This window comes from Canis aureus, chromosome 22 (assembly GCF_053574225.1).
Source record: "Canis aureus isolate CA01 chromosome 22, VMU_Caureus_v.1.0, whole genome shotgun sequence".
Lineage (NCBI taxonomy): Eukaryota > Metazoa > Chordata > Mammalia > Carnivora > Canidae > Canis > Canis aureus.
Window position 1 is genome coordinate 32410848 of NC_135632.1, and position 21576 is coordinate 32432423.

At 36.8% G+C, this 21576-nt stretch overlaps 1 protein-coding gene and 1 pseudogene across 10 annotated transcripts in view; both read left to right on the forward strand.

Moving 5' to 3' along the window:
* UBE2E2 (ubiquitin conjugating enzyme E2 E2) overlaps positions 1–21576 on the forward strand; it is a 469097-nt gene that overhangs the window by 317109 nt on the left and 130412 nt on the right. For 8 of the 10 annotated variants that reach the window (XR_013361371.1, XM_077865379.1, XM_077865383.1 and 5 more), the window contains one exon: positions 4826–4876. The exons of the other annotated variants lie outside the window; for them this stretch is intronic. Coding sequence is in view for 7 of the 8 variants with exons in the window: in XM_077865379.1 (XP_077721505.1) it covers positions 4826–4876 (51 nt within the window). In the remaining variant the exon portion in view is untranslated. The remainder of the gene's footprint in view (positions 1–4825; positions 4877–21576) is intronic. 10 annotated transcript variants of the gene reach the window in all.
* Positions 8906–11507, forward strand: LOC144293589 (transmembrane protein 106B pseudogene; annotated as a pseudogene).

The following is a 21576-nucleotide window of genomic DNA, read 5'->3' on the forward strand; positions in this document are numbered from 1 at the left end:
GCTTAAATATTTATTGAATGTGGTAGCCAAGAGGCTATGTTTAAATGGTACATTAAAAAAATATCTCTATGGCATTCAGTTGCTTACTGAGCAGCATAACCTGAATTACGGTTTATCTCAGACTTTATAATAATGAGAAATATTTCAATATCAAATTAGAATTCTGGAGAGAATAAAGTTTGCATCCCCCAAATGAGGTAATTATGCATCAGCACTACTAAACTAGCCAGAATCTAAAGTCAGAAGCCTGCTTCTCCCTCTGCCTGTGTCCCTGCCCCTGCCCTTCTCTCTATCATGAATGAATGAATGAATGAATGAATATCTTTTAAAAAAAAAGGTCACCCCAGATGTGTCCACAAGGGTTTCTAGTATCCTGTGGAAGTCTCATCCCCCACTCTTTTATTACAATTCTAAAATTTCATTTTAGTATGCATATATATGTATTTTATAATCTTCCTCTTCTCTAAATACTAAATATGCAAACTTGTATAAATTTTGTGATTACATAAAAATCAAAAGGCATAACTATGTACTGCTGAATTCAGGAAACATGGACATACAGGGGTGTGTGTTTACACACATTGAGATATGATAAAGAAGATCTGAAGGAAAAGAAATTCTGCCAGGGGAAAGCTTTATTAGCTGTATTTTCCCCCTTTCTCTTATCTGAAGTAACCAGTTTTTTTCATTTGTTTAAAAATAAAGCATTTGCACACATAATGTTAGCTTCTTATCACTGTAAATTACTACATTATTTGCATATCAAGATCTGCAGAGCACAATTGAACCTACTATTCAGTATCTTGAAAGCAGTGTTGGTTTCATGTCTATTTTCATTATTTGCCAAAAACTTGAAAAATTCTCTTTGTAGTTCTTTTCGTGGTAGCTTGAATTGAAATATTATTTCTAATAAATAAGCCAGATTGCTTTTAAACCAAATTTGGCCAATCTGTCATTTATATCCCCATCTATTAGTTTTAAACTCAGTTATTATTAATTTTAACATACAAGTTTTAAATCAGTAAGAGTCATGGGGGATACAAAGGAGATGATGGCATTACAATCAACGATGGGTCTAGTCTAGCATTGCAGTGCTAGATACAGTGTTCACAATAATAGCTGTTTGACACAGGGCTCACAATAAGTTTCAAGGTAAATATTGTTAATCCTATTTTACAAAATAAAAAGCTCAGAGATGAACATTAAGTGGCTTGGCCTAAGGCCCCAGCCACACATCCGGTAAGTGGCTATTTTGATCACCTCTGCACCCTGCACCTGATGAGGAAAAGATTCCTGATATAGGGATTGAGCAGATGGTTGAACACACAACCCGATGCTTGCCAGTTGGGATCGGCAGCTGTTTATTAGTCACATATACTTAGAGCTTCAGGGAAGAAAACCCTGTACTCCAGTGCAGGTCACATGGGAATCGCACTTATGAATAGAGCATACAGCCAGAGGTGGTGGGTGGGAGGGAGGCTTTATAGTATTGAGGGGTATATCCCCTAGTTCTCACAGAACAGTGTGATTGGCTCTTTTGAATAATTCTGTATACTGACAGAGAACTGAAACCTGCTACTCAGGGATAAGCAGGAACCACACCTGGCCCTTTGATAGGAAGTGTTACCGGCCCTTATTCACTTAAGCAAAGTGGAGAGGGCAACTTATGGTTAGGCTGTTCAAGTTCTTGATTTTACCAGATGTCAAGGCGCCACATAATTTTAAACCTTAATTTTAGGTTTTATCCAACAGTGAATGAACTGGGATTTCTGATTGTGGACTTTCTGATTTCAGTGACCATATTCATTCCAGTGTTCCATGGTATTTCTTCCCCTTGCTAGGATCATATGTTAGCATTTTATAAGTAACTAAGTACTTTCCTCTCTTCTGAGCATTTCTTAGTCTTAGCGTTCTCTTAGCATTTCTTATGAATTCACATGTTACAGTGTCTGTTTATTCTCGTAAAAAAAAAAAAAAAAACTAGAGCACTCTCATTTGGGAAAGAATTTGAGAACTTGTTTTCGTTTTAAAGGAAATCCAAATGTAAAGTCCTAATTGTATCTTGATTAAGAGTTTTCTTCCTCACACAAAAAATTTTTTCTTTCAAGATTTCTGCTTCCCCTTTCCAAAACAAAATCATTTTTCCATATTCCATGTTGTTGTTACCAGAACTTTTTGACTTTCCCTCCACAGCCATGCAACTGTATACCGCAAGTCTGGAATACCCCCTTTTTCCAGTTGCTTCTCCTACATTAGACCTTTTTAACCACTCCTGCACATGTGACGTGCATCCCATTCTTTATCTCAATTGGGAGATTCTTCACAGGGTACTTCTTATAATACTTTGGACTGGCTGCTGCAAGAGATATGGAAAAAAATAAGAGATGTTTTCTGCCATTAAGAATAAGAAATAAGGACTATACAATGTAAAGGTAAATCAATACACATGGAACTTCTTATCCAGATGCATGAGACTACCCATGAGCTGGCCTCTGCCTACCTGTGCAGCCTAACCTGTGACTTTTTCTCTCTTCACTTGGATCGAGCCACATTGGCCCTATTTCTAATTCTCCACTATACCAGGCTTTTCCCATCTTGAAGCCTTTCTCTTTGATATTACTTGCCCTGAAACACTCTTCCTTCATGTCTGGCTCTTTGTCTTTCAGGTTTTGTCCCAAGTGTTATCTATAAGGAGAGGATTTCTTTTACCATGCTACCTAAAACTGACCCTTATGACTATTCATACATAATGACTCCCAGGTCATCCTCTTGCTACCTGTGTGATCTTTCCAAGATACTTAATTTCTCTGTGCCACAGTTTAGTAATCTACAAAATGAGAATATTTTGATAGATTGGGTTGTTTTGAGAGCTATGTGTAACAGTACATGTAAAGTACTAATTATAATTGTATGAGTCCCTGGCATATAGTGAGCACTCAGTAAATACAGTCTATTTCTAATCATCATCATCATTATCATTAAGGATAAAAGAAGTAGTATAACCCATAAATGCTATAGTTGATCAATACTCAGAGACATGCCATGAAATCAACAAGTTTAACTGTCAGCATGAGCAGGGGATGCAGTATGAGCACAGTGACTCCAAAGATCAGTTACTGAAATGGTCCAGATCAAGCAGTGGTGGGCAGACTATTACTGGGGTCTTAAATTGGTTATAGCCTGTTTAATTCAACAGAAATTTGAAGAACATCATTTCACGCCAGTCTCTGAGCTAAGAGTGTGGGAGCACAAACATGAACCAATATAGATTCCCTTAAAACATTTAAAATTGATTCAGGGGGGATCCCTGGGTGGCTCAGTGGTTTAGCGCCTGCCTTTGGCCCACGGCGTGATCCTGGAGTCCCGGGATCTAGTCCCGTGTCCGGCTCCCGGCATGGAGCCCGCTTCTCCCTCCTCCTGTGTCTCTGCCTCTCTTTCTCTCTATGTCTATAATTAATAAATAAATAAATACATACATACATACATACATACATACATACATACTGATTGGTTGATTGGTTGATTGATTGATTCAGATGCAACTTGAATGAGTGGAGAGAAGCAAGAAAAAGGTGTTCCATGAAGGCTTCAGAAAGAATATAGGTAGAGGGACACCTGGCTGGTATAGTGGGTAGAGCATGTGACTCTTGATCTTAGGTGTTGTGAATTTAATCCCCAGATTAGGAAGAGAGAGAAAAAGAAGAGAAAGAACAAATGAGAGACAGAACAAAAACAAGTAAGAGGTACAGATTAAAGTTCAGAAATTCACATTGACGGGAGAACAGGTTCCCTCATTCCAAAGCAAGAAGAAATGAGACTGAAGTGAGGGTTCCCACATTGTAGAGGATTTAGGGTACCACAGCTAGAACACTGGCCTTATTCTATAGATATTTAGGAGCCCGTGGAAGGTTTAAACAAAAGATTGCCAGAAGTAGTACTCAAAGCTAGACAACACATTTCTGTCTTTTCTCTTTTCAGATTCCTTGAATAAGTATGAAAAGGTTTAAATTAAAAGGAACAAATCTTCTTGATTTTATGTGTCAAACACTTTTAGCCGTTGTACAATTGTGAGTTTTTATTAGTTGATACTAAGTCAGTTTTATAGCAGAGTGATAGGCAGTTGGTGACAAGTAGTCATTCGGCTCACTCATGTACTCTTTACTTGAGTACTAAAGTATTAAATATTCCTTTTTATTTTGTGTATCATGAACCTGATATATTCTTGAAATATCTGTGAAGTTAGATTTTATGCATGTGGCCCATCCGATATGTAAATGGAAAGGAGAAATTTAACATAGTTCATAAATTGAAATATTTGGTTTCACCTGTGCTCAGACTGAAACCATAAAAGAATCAGAATGACTATAGCTTTATATTGTCAGATTTAACACCAAATTTTCTAACAACCACATCTCAATATTTTTGTAAGATTTGTAGCTTCATGCAAGCATGTTTGAATACCACATAATGGTTAGCTTTTTTTGTCTTCATTTTAAGGAAAACATGAATATTATTAGATTTTTCTCCAAATAATTGTCAGATTATTTTTATCAAGAAGGAAATCTGACTAGGATATAAGATTTGGAATAGGAACACAATGACACTTATAAATAGTTTGATCAAAACAAATATTTTCTATTTCTTGACATTGAATTTATGATGTTTTGGATTTCTCATGTGATTTTTAGAAGAGAAAAACAACCTAATATTTTTATAGAATACTTCTCTGGAAAAGTGGGACTGTCTCCTCGTGTATACTGCAAAAGGAAGTCATGTGACTGAATTCCTTACTGACTGGCTATTATCATATATTGTTACTTTGCAGATGCCAGAAATCCAGAACAGAGGGATGCAGAGTGTATGTCATAGCCAGGAGGTACTGTGCTAGGAGATAATACCAAACTCAGAGATACCCCTCCCTACCAAATCTGAACTCTAGAAATTATGCTAGGGATTCTCATGAATAAATGTTAAGATTAAGGTAGATCTAGGAAATGAAATTAGAATTTTCACTAAGCCCTAGTGTTGGCTAGCTGCTCAAAGCCTCTAATGTCCCAGAGATTTTGAGAAGTAATCTCAGGAGATCTGGAATGAATTATATTCACTCTTAAAATGAACATTCTCCATCCTAGCCTCTTAGCAACTGTTTCTACCTCTCTCCTCAAGCAGTTTGGAACCCCCATCATATGATACCACCTTTTATTTTTTTAAGAAAACATTTATTTGTTTGTTTGTTTGTTTTAGAGAGAGAGCACACATGGTGGGGAGGGCTAGAGGGAGAGGGAGAGAGGAGATCTTAACCAGACTCCCTGCTGAGTGTGGAGCTTGCTTTCACAACCCTGAGATCATGACCTGAGTTGAAATGGAGAGTTGGACACTTCACCAACTGAGCTATCCAGGTACCCCAACAGCACCTTTTAAAAATGGAAAGATACATTTTCATTTTAATGTGTTTTAGTAGAGTAACACTTTCGGCCAAAATACATTGTATTGCCCACCTTATTCCACAATCCAGATACATAACTCAAGTACTATAACTCTCTCAGTGATTAGCCCAATTTGTGTTTAACCTGCACAGTCTAAGCTTCCATGGCCTTCAGATCTACCTGAGCTCAACATTTTATCTAAATGAGCCTCCAGTGGAACCAGAAAGGCTGTATTTTTAATACTAGAAATTCTTAGAGTTTTTAAGATAAATATCTGGGGATCCCTGGGTGGCTCAGCAGTTTAGTGCCTGCCTTTGGCCCAGGGTGCGATCCTGGAGTCCCGAGATTGAGTCCCGCGTCAGGTTCCTGGCATGGAGCCTGCTTCTCCCTCTGCCTGTGCCTTTGCCTCTCTCTCTCTCTCTCTCTCTCTCTCTATGTCTATCATGAATAAATAAATAAAATAAATATCTAATATATAAAATAATGACCTGCATTATCTTTATGTTAGCATTTACACCTCAGAGTCTGAACAAACCAAGCATCATGCCTTGTGAACAGAAATATTTTAGAATTGAAAGAGAAAACCAAGGGCACCTAGCTGGCCCAGTCTGCAGAGAGCATGGGACTCTTGACCTGGGGGTCATGAGTTCAAGCCCCATTGTGAGGATAAAGCGTACATCATCGTCATCATCAGCATCATCATTTTTTTTAAAGGAGGGAACTGTACTTTTTATTAGAAAGGAAGTGGTTGCAGATCATACCAACCAACCAGTTCTGTCGGAGCCTTGAAATATAGAGCCATTAGGCAAGATACTGAAATAAAGGATAAAATAAAGATCAGTGTAAATGTTTTAGTCTAGTTAAGTTGATTTGTATGCTGCTTATAAATTTCACTCTTAGTAGAATAGTTTCCAGATTTTAAGTAACCATAAAGAGTTGAGTTATTGCTTGACTTAGGTTTTTTAAAAGGGGAAGGGAGTGTTCTGAAGACATTTCCTACCACTTTGTTCCTTTCCTACTCTTCCTAGAATTGGCTCTTGTTTACTCCCAGCAGTATAGCTGCATATTTAGATCCTGAGGGACTTACTTATTGTTAGGCAGTTCAGTAGTCTGCTGAAACAAGCTCAAGAAATTTGAAACACCTAGAGGCTGTTTTTAAAACTCCTTGGTACTGACATTTTGGTTAGAATTCTAAAGAGAGAATGGACTATTTGGATACTGAGCTCTAGTATACAGATGTTGGGGTTTTTAGGCTGACTTTAAAATCTTGAAGTTATTTGACCTGGTATTTTATCAGTTGGGTATTCTGAAACATAAATGAAAACTAAATCCACTCTGGTGTTGGCAAGCAGCTCTTGTACCTGTCAATGAATTAGAATTGTTAAAATACCATCCATATACTTGAGCATGAATCAGAGTTTGATGCCACTGTTTCTGAGTAGGGAGACAAATGATTGTGTTACTGCAAAGAAGCAGATCTTATTAGGAAAGCCCACTGGCTTGATTGTAATGCTCATGTGCCCAGAGCAGGTCCCCCAACATTGCCAATAGGTATCATTGATTCTTATTTTGAAGTTATAATGTATTCAGTGTAGCTTTATGCTATTAATTTTGAAAGACAGTTGTTAACTGTACCATGCTTGAGGCATTATTATAAGCTAAAGATTTTAAATATGTCATGTTTTTTAGTTACCAAAAGTGGTGACAGAAAATAAAACCCTCCACTTGGGTCCTTTGAAACATTTATTTTTATAATTGCTGTGACATTTATGTACAAGAACATTTCATATTTACTTAAAAACTTAAAGAATGTTATTATAAAGTGTTGCTTTGTGATTTAAATTGAAGCTCCCCAGTTTTCATATTGCTGTAAATTTAGATTTTAGTTCCCTAACTTCCATATTGTTAATTATAACTTTAGATTTAAATGTGGCCTATGTAATGCATGTTATGAGAATAAAACCTTTCTGGAAATTGAAAGGACAACATAAGCGTGTTTTAATAAAACCTGGAGTATTGTTAGATTCATTAGACCTTAATTTCAGTAAGAGTAGGGATACTGAATGAAACAGACAGGAAATCAGAGTGAAATCAGATAATGATTCTTTTCTTACACTGAACTTAATAAACTAAAAGAGAAGTTCAGATGAACTAAAGAATAGCAAAATATTTTTAAATCTGAAAATTAAATTCTATAACTGATAGATATACACAAGTAGTTTTTAAAAAGATGTAAGAACTGTGTAGCTTCTTACAACAGATGACATTATTCCATGCCACTTAGCCTTGTGATAAATTCAAACTATTAAGGGAGATTTGTTTTGTGATACTAAGTATTCATAATGATATATAAAGCATTTTTATGAACTATTATGGCCTCCTGAATGTAAGGAAGAAAAACTTGATGTGAAATATAGTTGTAAGTATATACTAAACTGAAGTGCCTTACTTAGGGTGCTGAGCTTTCTGTGTTTTTTTTTTACTAGATCTCCTTACAAAAGCATGTTTTATGAGCCTTTTTTTCTTTTAGTTTTTGTATCTGAGCTTTTTTTAATCCAAAGAAATCTTTAAAAGATAAAATTGTATGAATTAATGGCTTAGCCACCAGATCATCCTTCATCTGCAGCTAGTCTACCAGTTTGCCTCCAGGGAGACACAGAGGTGGAGGCTCCCCTCAGAAGAATGTGGTTTGTGGTTTGAAAAAACTTCCTCCACAGTACTTCTATTTGCATATTATTTCATTTTCTTTGATAATGCATCATATCAAGTATCCACAGCAGTCAAGATCTAGCCAAATTTAGTAATAAAAAAGCAAAAGCTCCTTAGATGTGTATTATCTGTGTGCCTTGCTAAACTCCCTTGCAAGTACTTTGTTTTCCACCCACCTTTCCCACCAAACTGCAGTCTTCTCTTCTAGCCGTCATCTTCCTCATGGCCATTCCTGGATCAGTTCTTAGGTCCTCTTCTCTCAGTCATCTCCCTCTCTGAGTGATCTCATCTCTTGCCTGTGGTTTCACTTACCACCTCATTACTAGAGGAACGACCTTCTGGACATCATAAAGACACCACATACTTTGAGGTTTGTCTTAGCTTATCTTCCCCAGAAAGAGGAGTCTGAAGGAGATGTCTATGTGCTGTTACTTTGTTAGGGCTACAGTCCCAAGAAGTAGAGGAACAAGAAGAATGTAGTTTGGTAGGAGGGAGAGCCAGTAATACATGGATAAGCTATTGAGTTCCTTGCCACTACCCAATCCTGTAGGTTTTATACCCTGTGGATTTATATAAACTGTGTTTTAAGACTATGCATTGTGATAGGAGAAAGGAGGAAGAATTTTTCCACTAGCTCGTGTTGGTCAAGATTTTTCTTACAATATATTAACTTCCCCACATCTCCCAGTAGTTACTGAGGTTGTGTACAAGTAGGGATCCAAAGTTATTTCAACAGAGATGCCTTTAAGAGGAAAGAGGTGCCCACAAGCATGAGAAAAGGTGCTGTAAGATTATACCTTTATGAAGTTAGTACTGATGAAATAGCTAAAATAAGACAGACACAAATGAGATTTAGAGAATTAAAGTGGTACAGAAAAGATGTCCATCCAGTATAATATACCCCTTTCACCACTCAGATCACTCATGCCCTATATTGTACTTAGCTTCCAAACTACAATATTAGGACTCCCTTCTTCCCTGAGATTGAAGATACAAGTGCAATCAGTAACTGAGTCCCTTCTAAGGTAAAGCTTTGCTTTAATCATATGGCAAAAGACTTCAGGCAAGAGAATTAGAGAAACTAGCTACAGTCCCTACTGCAGCAGCTGCCCCCATATCATCATCTCCTTCTATTACCCAGTCTGTATTTTCTTCATCATTGCCATTTTTTTTTTCTTCCTGATTTGAGTTTGCTTACCTGCTGATGTAAGATCTTCACTTAAATGTCTGAGCCCTTAGTTGCCTTGTTCTTGTTGAGTCATGCTGGAATTCCCATTTACTGTTACCACTAGCCATGGAAGCAGCGAGAGATACTCAGATGAAATCCCCCAATTTCTGAGCATATGTTTCCCTCCCTCACCTTGTAGCCATAGTCTTTGCTTCTCAGGATAATCAGTATTGAATATTCCCAACAGTAAGCTGATGTCCTTTTTGTTACTGGTGTACAGATAGGAGAAGACCACAGTGACCAGGGGGTAGTGAGAGCTTTGTATTAAATGTAGATTTTATGTGTCCTCTGGATGAAACAATCACCTCCCCAAAGCTGTCTGGGAATCAGGACTTCTAACTTAGCAAATACTGAAATTGCATGGATGGGAAACACAAATTCTGCAAGTGGGTCACTGGGAATGATGATGACAGAAGTTAATCCTACTTTCATCCTTTGATTGTCAGTATTCTAACTATTGGTAACACATACATTGAAAGCATTGCTTCAGTACATATACCACATTCTGGAGTTGGAAGTTATCTTTAAGATATCTCTTTAGTTGATTTTTTACTTATTTTTTTAAGATTTTATTTATTCATTCATTAGAGAGAGAGAGGGAGAAGTAGGTAGGCTCCCTGTGGGGAGCCCAATGTGGGACTTGATCCCAGGACCCCAGGATCATGACCTGAGCCAGAGGCAGATGCTTAACCACTGAGCCACCCAGGCACCCCTAGCTGATTTTTTTTAACAGGCTACTCTACCTGCCTGTGGGGCCTGCTGTTTCTTTGTGGATGGAGTCATGGTTAGACCAGTGGATTCTAAGGTTATGTACCCTTTGTCATGTTTCTTTATTATAAAATGGGTCCTTGGCCTAAAGCAGTGTTTTTGTGGGATATCCTATTGATAGATCAGTTATTTTATAAACCTTTGTATAATGTTAGTAGCAAAAGTATTGGGAGCTAGAAACAAAACTCCTATCCAGAGTAGGTATTAATTTTGGTTAAAAAACAAACAAAAAAAGGACTTTAATACCGTGAGCAGAGGTAACTACTAGACAAGGAGAAGGGACTATCAGTGTACTCAAAGAGCAGTTATAAACTGGATAGCATCTTGGGCTCCTTTCAGACACGGGAAAGTCTTTTTCTCAGTTGCCTTTGCATTCAAATAAAGAAAATGCTTATGATGGAGTCACATCAACTGAAAGTATGAGGAATGGACTGGTTAATAATGAAGTCCATAATGAAGATGGGAGAGGTGGAGATGTCTCTCAGTTTCCGTATGTGGAATTTACAGGAAGAGATAGTGTCACTTGCCCCACTTGTCAAGGAACGGGAAGAATTCCTAGAGGGCAAGAAAACCAGCTGGTGGCATTGATTCCATATAGTGATCAGAGATTAAGGCCAAGAAGGACAAAGCTGTATGTGATGGCTTCTGTGTTTGTTTGTCTGCTCCTTTCTGGATTGGCTGTATTTTTCCTTTTCCCTCGCTCTATTGACGCGAAATACATTGGCGTAAAATCAGCATACGTCATATGTTCAAAAGCGTACAGTATAAAAAAAAAGCATATGGTATATTTAAATATCACGAACACACTAAATATAACAAACAATAACTACTATTCTGTTGAAGTTGAAAACATCACTGCACAAGTTCAATTTTCAAAAACAGTTATTGGAAAGGCACGCTTAAACAACATAACCAATATTGGCCCACTGGATATGAAACAAATTGATTATACAGTACCTACTATCATAGCAGAGGAAATGAGTTATATGTATGATTTCTGTACACTGATATCCATCAAAGTGCATAACATAGTACTCATGATGCAAGTTACTGTGACAACAACATACTTCGGACACTCTGAACAGATATCGCAGGAGAGGTACCAGTATGTTGACTGTGGAAGGAACACAACTTATCAGTTGGGGCAATCTGAGTATCTAAATGTACTTCAGCCACAACATAAAAACCGAAAGAGATGCCACTGGAGAAGAAATCCCTATTGATATTTTTCTGAACTCGGAAGGATGAGGTACTTACTTCCTGATAGAAGATCTTCAATTGAACAAACCTAAACTTTGCACTTCCATTTTAGGGGTACAGTTAAAAGTGTGTGGACTTGTACATTATTGCAACACTCTACTCTGTGTTCATATCTATACCAGGATCTTTTACTTGAATCTAAATTTGATTTTCTTCCCCCTCCTCCCCTAATGGGGACATTGAGACTTCCCAGGTAGGACAACAAATAATTATCTATAATTCACAGCTTCAGTGACTACTGGAAACATAATTTTGATGATGAACATAATTGGAGAAACTTTATTTCTGGATGTTTTTATAGAATATTACCGAGAACCTGTTATTCATGAAAGACTTTTAAAAAATAACTTTTTTTTTCTGTTTTACAAATTCCATTGCTACATAGTAGTATTTCAGGATATTTTAGCTTTTAGCTAAACTTTTGTAGTTTTTCCTTTGTTGAAAATCTACTCATTTGCACATTTTTGACAGTCTTATTTCAAGCTAGTACTTGCATAACACTAGAAACCAAAATAATCTTTGCAAAGTTCTGTACCTAAAAATTTTTAAAGCCCCGTTTCACATGTCTTTACATGTAAGTAAGTTTTGTGAAATTTTTGTGTAGTCTTTAAACATAGTTAATATACAATATTGTAAATAAACTTTGCATGGCTTTTATACAGCTTTAATATCAAATAAAGTACAGTTTCAACAAAGTAAGTCGCTCATAAAAATAAGCAGGAAAATGAAATTCAGAAACTTACAGAATGTGAATATGGTTCCAATTACATATGGGATCAGGCATAAAATAGTTTTGAAATAAAGTATTTTGATTCTCCACTTTTTTTTTTAATATTGCTTTGCAGGGATCCCTGGGTGGCGCAGCGGTTTGGCGCCTGCCTTTGGCCCAGGGCGCGATCCTGGAGACCCGGGATCGAGTCCCACGTCGGGCTCCCGGTGCATGGAGCCTGCTTCTCCCTCTGCCTCTCTCTCTCTCTCTCTCTCTGTGTGTGACTGTCATAGATAAATAAAGAAAAAAATATTTAAAAAAATAAATAAATAATATTGCTTTGCATACTAAGAAGTTGTGGAGGTACTTTTCATAACTACTAGGTATGTAAGTCACCCATGTCATCCATTTTATACCTGTTTTAAGAAGGAAATTATGTCTTTGGTAGAAATTATCCAAGAAATTTTGTCATTAAGCGATGGTGGCTATGTCAAAATTAAGAGCTGTATTATCCTTTTAAAAAAATTAATCACTTTGCACTTCACATGGATATATATCATGCCTCTAGTGGTTACATTTTAAAATTTTCAAATTTTTGTTTGGATTTTATTTAAAATTGTTTTCAAGTATAAATTACTTTTTCACTTCGTTGTTTTATATCTTCAATACCATTTTCCATTTGGGCTTCTTGCCTTTTCACTTATCAGATTCTGATTACCTTGTAAATACATACCACTGAGGGTAGGGGCTGACTGTGATACAAAAAAAAAAAAAAAAAAAATCATTGCCCCTTCCCATGTACTTAATCTTATACCAAGTCATTGACTAGTCTTGAGTAATTATGTCATACTGAGAAGATCACATCAGTATCTTTTGCTGGCAGGTTAAAGCATTTAACATTAGTAATAACTATTTTCAGCATTGATAAGCAGAAGAAGCACCTTAGCTACTCCATTCTTGGGCTCATCGTGTCAACTCTGGTGGCCTAAGTGGGAGGCTGGCTGACAGCCATAGAATGATTCATCCTGTCCACCTTTTGTTGACATTTGACAACACACACATAGTGACATTTTGGTGGATGCTTCCTGGTGGGCATTAATGTCAAATATTAAAATGCACCTGATTTGTGCCCAGTCCATCTTTCCTGGACTTCCTTATCATATCATATTTCACTGTTGTTTTCTAGGGCTCTGATCAACAGTTAAGCCATTGCTACTGCCCATGAGTGCAGCTGTATCTAGTTCAGGCCATTTCTCCCTCCATTTGAAATGGATGACCAAATGTACTGCTCCAGCTGTTCTCACTGACCAAACTTCCTTTACTACAGTCCTTTATGTCTCCTCCTGAATAAGACTGCAGTGTAGCAGTAGTCCATTTTTAGCTACTTCTGAATTCTTTTTTTTCTGTCAATCATGAAAGGAAGAGACATTTATCTTATGAGAGTCTGGGTTACTTGTAATATACACATGCTTTCTGAGTATACTTGGGCCTAATCCCAAATAAGTCATTTCTGTCCTATAGCAGGTTGCTTCTGTGCCAATCTAACTTTGTGTCTCAGTAAGTACTTCCAGTTCCAGGGTAATTTGTTGACCCATAGTCAGACGTGCATATTCTGTTCAGGCCCTATTACATACGATGAACTGTTCTTAATTTCTTATTTTTTAAAAGATTTTATCTATTTATTCATAGAGACATAGAGAAAGAGGTAGAGACATAGGTGGAGCGAGAAGCAGGCTTCCTATAGGGAGCCTGATGCAGGACTTGATCACAGAACTCTGGGATCTCCACCTGAGCTGAAGATAGTGCTCAGCCACTGAGCCACCCAGGTGGCCCTATGAACTGTTGTTTTTTTTTTTTTAAGATTTTATTTATTTATTCATGAGAGACACAGAGAGAGAGGCAGGCAGAGACATAGGCAGGGGGAGAAGCAGTCTCCATGCAAGGTGCCCGATACGGGACTCGATCCCGGGATTGTAGGATCATGCTCTGAGCCGAAGGCAGATGCTCAACCGCTGAGCCACCCAGGTGTCCCTGAACTGTTTTTTAAACAGAAGGTGGTGGGGGGATCCCTGGGTGGTTCAGCGGTTCGGTGCCTACCTTCAGCCCAGGGCATGATCCTGGAGTCCCGGGATCAAGTCCCATGTCGAGTTCCCTGCATGGAGCCTGCTTCTCCCTCTGCCTGTGTCTCTGCGTTTCTCTCTCTCTCTCTCTCTCTCTCTCTCTCATAAATAAATAAAATCTTTAAAAAAAAAATTAAACAGAAGGTGGTTTTCTGCCACAGAACCCCAGGGTTCTGCATTGTGACTTCTCTTTGGCACTTGTTGGTGACTCCACAGCCTCCCATTAATCAGAGGTAGGTCTTGCACCCTCAGATCCACTGGCACAGATGCATCATAGCCTGGACCTGCTGCAAAAAGTCTTTCCTATAGCTCTGAGTCACTCTTGAAACTGGCAATCTACCAAGTCTCTGATAAGTCAAAAACAGTATTCTAAAGAATGGAATATGCTGGTTCCAGAATCCAAAGGGGTCTGCCTTTTTCTTAATTAACAGCAGGTGTTGAGAAAAGCAGCATATTCTTTACCTTAGAGAAGATGTTTTCACTATTGCCCCAGAGCATTAGACTTCTTAGAAATGTAAGCAATGTGAGGTATCTTTTAATTTTTGTGAGATGTCTGGTGTGTGTGTTTTATTAGATCAACTGGGATTCTTTCCATTTCTTGCTCACCAGATCCAGTTAGTATGCTGTCATCAATATAATGGATCAGAATCACATTCTGTGGAATGTGAAAATGATCCAGGTCCATGCAAACTAAATTTTGAAGGAGATCAGCTGAGTTACCATTGCCCTGGGACAGGGTAGTATCCTGTCTCTACCAGGAATCTGCTTTTGATCCCTCCCTACTCTTGGGCTCTGAGAAGAAAGCATTTACCACATAAATAGCTGAGTACCAAATGCCAGAAGCTGTATAATATCATATTTAACATGACAGCTGTTACTGGGACTTCCACCACTTTAAGCTTACAATGACCTGTTTTTCTCTGCAGGGTCATTATAAGTATAGAAAGAGGATATGATTAAGAACCACCATTCCTCCATCTTTATGTCTTTGATAGTGATGCTAATCTCTGAAGTTCTTCCCAGTACAAAGTATTGCTTTTGATTTACTGTTATAGACTGCAGATAGAGTTGTTGGAGAAAGTTTCAAGGGTTTACTCAGCTCTGTTCTAACCATTATAATCAGAAGAACATAGTATCATTTCAGATGCTTTCTATATTTTTAAATGAATGCTAGCCTGTTCATAAGTTCCTTAAGGGGTAGTCTCATTACCTACTTTGTACACTGCTTATTAGGAGATTAATTACTATTTGAGGAATGAGTTGTTGGATGGATGACAGATGGTAAAAGAGAAGCACTTACCCTGACTTTTTAGAAGCACTACTACTGTAACTCAGCAATTCTAGAAAGCACCCCCCCCCCCCATTTTTAACACTTCTCATATCAGTTTCTTTTTGCCAGATAGCTGTTGTAAGTTAGTTGTTATTCCCTGTGGCAGGGGGGGGGGGGGAGGGGGGAGGGGGGGGTTGGGGAACGCTTACAAAGAATGTCAGCAGCTTGGAAGAAAACTCCAGAGGCAGAAGTGGAGCAATATTTCAAGATACGCTGCATCAACAATGCTCTTGATGATACACACAGGACTATATTTCATGGGGAAAAAGTCATCTCTGAGCTGAAAAGTGATGCAGAATACTTGAAATCTGAATGTGAAGAAACTTTAGTAATAATTGTTTTTGCTCACAGTCTTTTTATTTGATATTATCATGTATCACCACTGTACTTATCACAAGAGCTCGTTCGATAAGTATAAAATCATTTTTGTTTTAAGAAATCACTTATAGTTTAATTTGCAGTTTTTTTCTTAATCGTCCATAAAATGCATCATTTTACAGTAAATGAAATAAGGTATTATACAGTTCTTCAGGGCCTCCATGAACATATATGGCATTTTGTGTGAATTAGAAAGAGGCATTCCAAAACAGCCTTACACTGGATATGAGGTATGGTGAGGAGAACCCCTCTCCACCAGATGCCTTTGGGATATGGGAAACCACCTCCATCACGTGTAGCAAATTCAGCTATCCTTGTAGTAATGTTTTATAATTTTATCTTAGAATTTGGAACAGAACATTGTATATAGTTTTAGACATTGCTGTTCTGTTCTTGAATCTTATGACTCAAACCAGCTCTTTTTTTTCCCCTAATGGATAAGCCATAGTAAAGAAGTTTTTTAGCTGTGAATATTAAGGTGTTTCTGGATAGACGTGAAGTCTAGCCAGATTTAATTTTATTGAGTCTGTCTGAGTCAGTGACTTCATAATCTTTTCAGAATGAAGCTCTGGTCATGAAGCATTTCAGCCTCCCTCCTAGGAACTTTGGTCAGTTCCTGAAAGGCGTACCTACCTTGGATATTTAATGTGGATATTGTGTCTTTGGCAGTGTTTCTGTTTGACCATATAGTCTGGAACTGCTTTTCACACTAATTGTGTCAAAATTTTAATTTTTACAACCTTTCTTTGTCCCACAGCAGCTAAACCTAATTTATCCACTATAATTAAGATTTTGAATGCAATTAGGAGTAGTTTACTAAATTAATATTTTTTGTGCTTGGCCTCCCATACGGATTCTGATAGAAAACTAATCAAGAACAGTATTCGTTTTCTTGTGGAAAATATTCAGACTTACAGGTAACATTAAGTAATTGGATTCTAGGTATCTGCTAAATTATCTGGAATGCATTTCTGTTAATGAATTTTAAGGTTTATAATTTATATTCAAATTTATCATCTAATTTTGTTTAAAACAGTTTTTCCTGATACTGCTTGCTTTCTCCATCCCCCATCCCCTGTGTAGTATAGACAGGACATGCAGTTTATAATAATCTGACCTCTAAATTGTTGTCTTGGAGCACAGGTAATTATGAGGGATTAGAAGAGAAAACTGCAACTCAAGAGGTTAGGAAAGTAAGTCCGGCAGAACCAGGATCTTGGTATCTGGTGAGAAAATAGTGTCTTTCAGTGCACAATCCCTTGGGTTCATTTTCTCCTGCATCTTCTCAGAATTCACCACAAACTTGCATTTTCCAGTCTTTTCAGTGCTTTTCAGAAGTGTGATGTTACCCATCTTCCAGGAGACCTATAGTGTTCTGTTGAATTGGGCCCCTCACCTTACTGCCCAAAGGTATGCCATTGTAAAATATGCTGGCAAGAAGAGTTTAAACTGGAGTAATTTAGAGTAATGATTACAGAGTTCGAAATGTCAGCAAAAATATTTTGTTGCATTTGTGTATGTTATCACTAAAACAATAAGAGTGTTCATCTTGAACAAGTAGAAAACATTTGTGAATGAAAGGGTTCATGGGGGATTTTTATTGTTAGCCACATTTTTAGATCTCCACAAACTGCTTACATGGATTTCTTAAAAATTAAAAAAAAAAAAAAAAAACAGATCGCTGTTTCTTATAACCATTTCAAAGATCATTAATCACCGTTGACCATTTATCACCATTAAATAATACCAAATCACAGAATGGTCAGGAGAAATAAGTGGATGGTATTCAAACATTTGCTTCCCGTTTTCGACTCTAATTTTAAAAGTTTGGATGAGGTGAAAATGAGGAGCTGTGGCACTTTGTAAGGTTTTTGTTACATCTGATTATATTTACTCTTTTCACCGCTGCCCATTACTGATACTTAAAAGGCCATTTTTTAACCTTGATTGGGAAAACCATTACCTGGTTCAATCTGATCTTCTCAATATATGACTAGGTCTAAGATTCTAGTAGTTCCAATAATGCTGCAGGTTGTGTTTCCTGGGAGACTGAGGGGCAGGAGGATCAGTCACTTATGGTTAATCAGTTTTGAGTTTATCTCATATAACCCTGTTTTGAATTAACTAAATAATCCAGTAAGCAGTGTTTTTACTATCTCAAAAAGGGAAAGATTCAAAGTTGGCTAACAATGAAATTTCCCATTTTTCACTGGCAGGAACCCCAGCCCCATAATGGGGAAGGTCCCACCAGTGCGAAGGCCCCACATGGGGACCCCTCCCCTAGTGAGGAAATACCCCTGAAGAGGAGTCCTCCTGGCCACTGGGCCCACTGCTACCCTGCCACGTGAGTACAGCAATGGCTTTGAGGACCTCAGCAATTTTTCCATTTCTTGGTGGCCATTTGTCTGTGAGAATTGGCCAGAAACTCTTCCTGTTTCACTTAAACATTCAGAAAAATAAATAACAAGCCTCTTTTTCCTTTTTTGTTTCATTTTTGCAAGTTTAATGAAAAGAACTTGTTTGGGTAAGAGAATAAGGCTATTGGTTAGGACTCAGATGTGATTAGTGAAACAGTTTATTCCTTGTATAGAGCAGGCGTATTCTTCAACAACTTTCTGCAATGGTGGAAGTACTCTATATACGCACTTTCAGTACAATAACCGCTAGCTACATGTTCGTACTGAGTACTTGAAAAGTAGTGCAACTGAACAATATAATTTTTAATTTTATTTAATTTTAATTAATTTTAATTTAAATGTCCACATATGACTAGTGGCTACTAAAGTGGCCGTGAATGCCTACATTTAATGCTCCCTGCCTCAGATGTCTAGCCTCTTGAACATTTCTACAGATGTACTTCTCTACCTCTATTTCCTTAATAATCTAGAAAATTTTTCCTTGCATTATACTGATTATTGTAAATATGATTCTCTAATAGTAAGAAAATACTTCAATTAAAAATTCTCACTTCAAAATTTATTCACCCATATTGCCCTTCAATAATTTTACTTCATGATATTAAGAAAATTTACTCAATCTTAAAATTATGTAGTAACATCAATTTAAATATCCTAGCTTTTCTTCTTTGCATGTTTTAATTTGTAACTTCACTTCTATATGTAGAAGTAATTACACATATTAAAATAACTTTTCTATTTTATTATTCCTTTTTAATGAGACTATAAAATATCCTACATCAGTATAGTACTTGCAGCTCTATTACCAAAACATTAAACTTAGCATTTACTCATTATAATGCAATACTTATAAATTTCAAAGTTTGGTTCTGGTAGGTAGGTTATTAAAATTACAGATCAACTGTAATATATAGGAGTAGATGTCCTTCCACTATACAGTTATCCTTTAAAATTGTCTACATCATGAGATGTTAATAAGAGAAATTGTTGGAGGGGATGGTATAATGGAACTCTGTAGTGTCTTTGCAATTTTTCTGTAAATCTTAAATGATTCTAAAATTTTTGAAGTATGTTTTTAAAAATTGTTTCCATCAAATTTAGTCATAGTATCCATTTATACTCACTACTTAGCTGTATATGCATGCAGAATAAGAATTATCGGATCAGGGATGCCTGGGTGGCTCAGCGGTTAAGCGCCTGCCTTTGGCTCAGGGTGTGATCCTGGAGTCCCAGGATCAAGTCCCACATCGGGCTCTGTGTGTGAAGCCTGCTTCTCCTTCTGCCTGTGTCTCTGCCTCTCTCTCTCTATGTGTCTCTCATGAACAAATAAATAAAATCTTTAAATAAAAAAAAAAAAGAATTATTGGATCAGTAATGGGTAGTACTTACCTAAGTATCACTGTATGTCATCTTCAAAAAATCACTTAGAGGTACTGTTATAATTTTACAGATAAGAAAGCTTGGGCATGGAATTAAGAATAATTCAGCCAGGGTTGCTTAGCTGGTTAGTGGCAGAACCAGGATCTGAAACAGCAAGTCAGTACTTTTAATGACTACACTACATTACCTTTTAAGGAATCTTGATTATACCATGGAAGATTTAGTCTTTCTGCTATCACTGTAGCAGTAAAACTTTCCACTATAAGAAATCCAAAATAAAGCAATACCCTGGTGATAAATTACTTTTACAACTTGAAAAATACGCAAGTGTGCTTCATTCTGTTACAGTGATTCAAACTTTATTTCATACAGTAGTTAATTATTTTGATAAGTGAGGAATATGTTCATATTCTCTTGACAAGAAACATCTATGTTAGTGGGGTTTTAAAAAATTTATTTCTACTTTGTTAAGATAGTGACTAAGAGTGAAAAAAAGCAATGCATAAAAGATAGGGGAGATGGATGTGGATGGTTATGTCATAAAGGCAAAGCTTTAATGAGAATTAAAAATTACGGTGTTCTGTTTTACCATATGCCTGTTAATCTTATTCTTCCTGGATACTAAATTATGGATAAATGATTGTTGAAATTGAGATCTAGGAAAGGTTGATGGTGAATTTTCAACATTTCTTTGTTTTTGTGGAGTTTGGAAACTATTTTTTTGGCTAAAATCAGGGAAGAAAAAAGATGGAGTTTGTTGCATGGTTCAGAAATTGTTGCAAATGGAATATAGCAGTTTGTATAGTCACTTTTTAATAATCTATACCCATTGGTGGATTAATACATTCAACAACATGATATATCTGTCTGCTGCATGTATTTTAAGGTCATGCATTTACTTGTCAGCAAGAGGCGTAATTGAAACACTTTAAGGAATTTGAAGCATAAACAGGTGTAATTTATACAGAAACATTTTTTTTTCTGTGAGTATGTTCTCTTGTGAACCAATTGGCAATCCTCTGTTGACTCTTGCAAATTATTTGGATTTGGGGGATAGTGCTTTCTTGCCAACAATGTATATTTTTAAATCACTATGAAGAATTTTGTGAAACTGTAGAAATTTCAGGGCAAAGGTCATGTGTACCAAACAAGGGAATTTTAAATTTTAGCACACATTGACCAGTTAAAATTTAGACTTAGATTATTGGTTTAGAATAACACCCTAACTTGAACTAGTTATAATCTTTATTAGGCTAGGCAATTCATGTTACTTAAAGTGGTTGAATTACTACTATATAATTCTGTGTTGGGCAAATGAGAACTGAGGTTTTATCTCTGTGAAAATGACATTATTGCTGTCATTTTTTATAAAGGGCAGTGTGGCTAGAGATCTGGTAGGGGCAATAAGGAGGAAAAAAACTTTTAGAGGACCATAATTTATTCCAAAATGCCTGTAATCCAACAGATAGCCTTAAATCTTCCTTTCTGTAACTGGTAAGTGCTGCCTTAAGTAGAATATCCTGCTTTATCTTGTACATTTTAAATGTGTCAGTTAAATCAACCTGGTTGTGGTATTTTCAACATGTTATTAAAAATAATGAATTTTTTGTTAAAATGAACAGACTTTTTAATTCATCCATTTCTGTTGGAAGCAGTATATTCTCAAGCTCTCAGTTTGTTTCTGCTTTCCATGGTGAATAAAAAGCAAAAATGCTCTATATTGTTAGTCTGTTTTTAAGAAGAGAGTTGATATGAATATGATTTAAAGGATTAAACAGAACAAATATTCAAAGCATTAACAAAAGAAAAACCAAGACTAAAGTTTTAGCACACTTTCTTTTTCTATATATT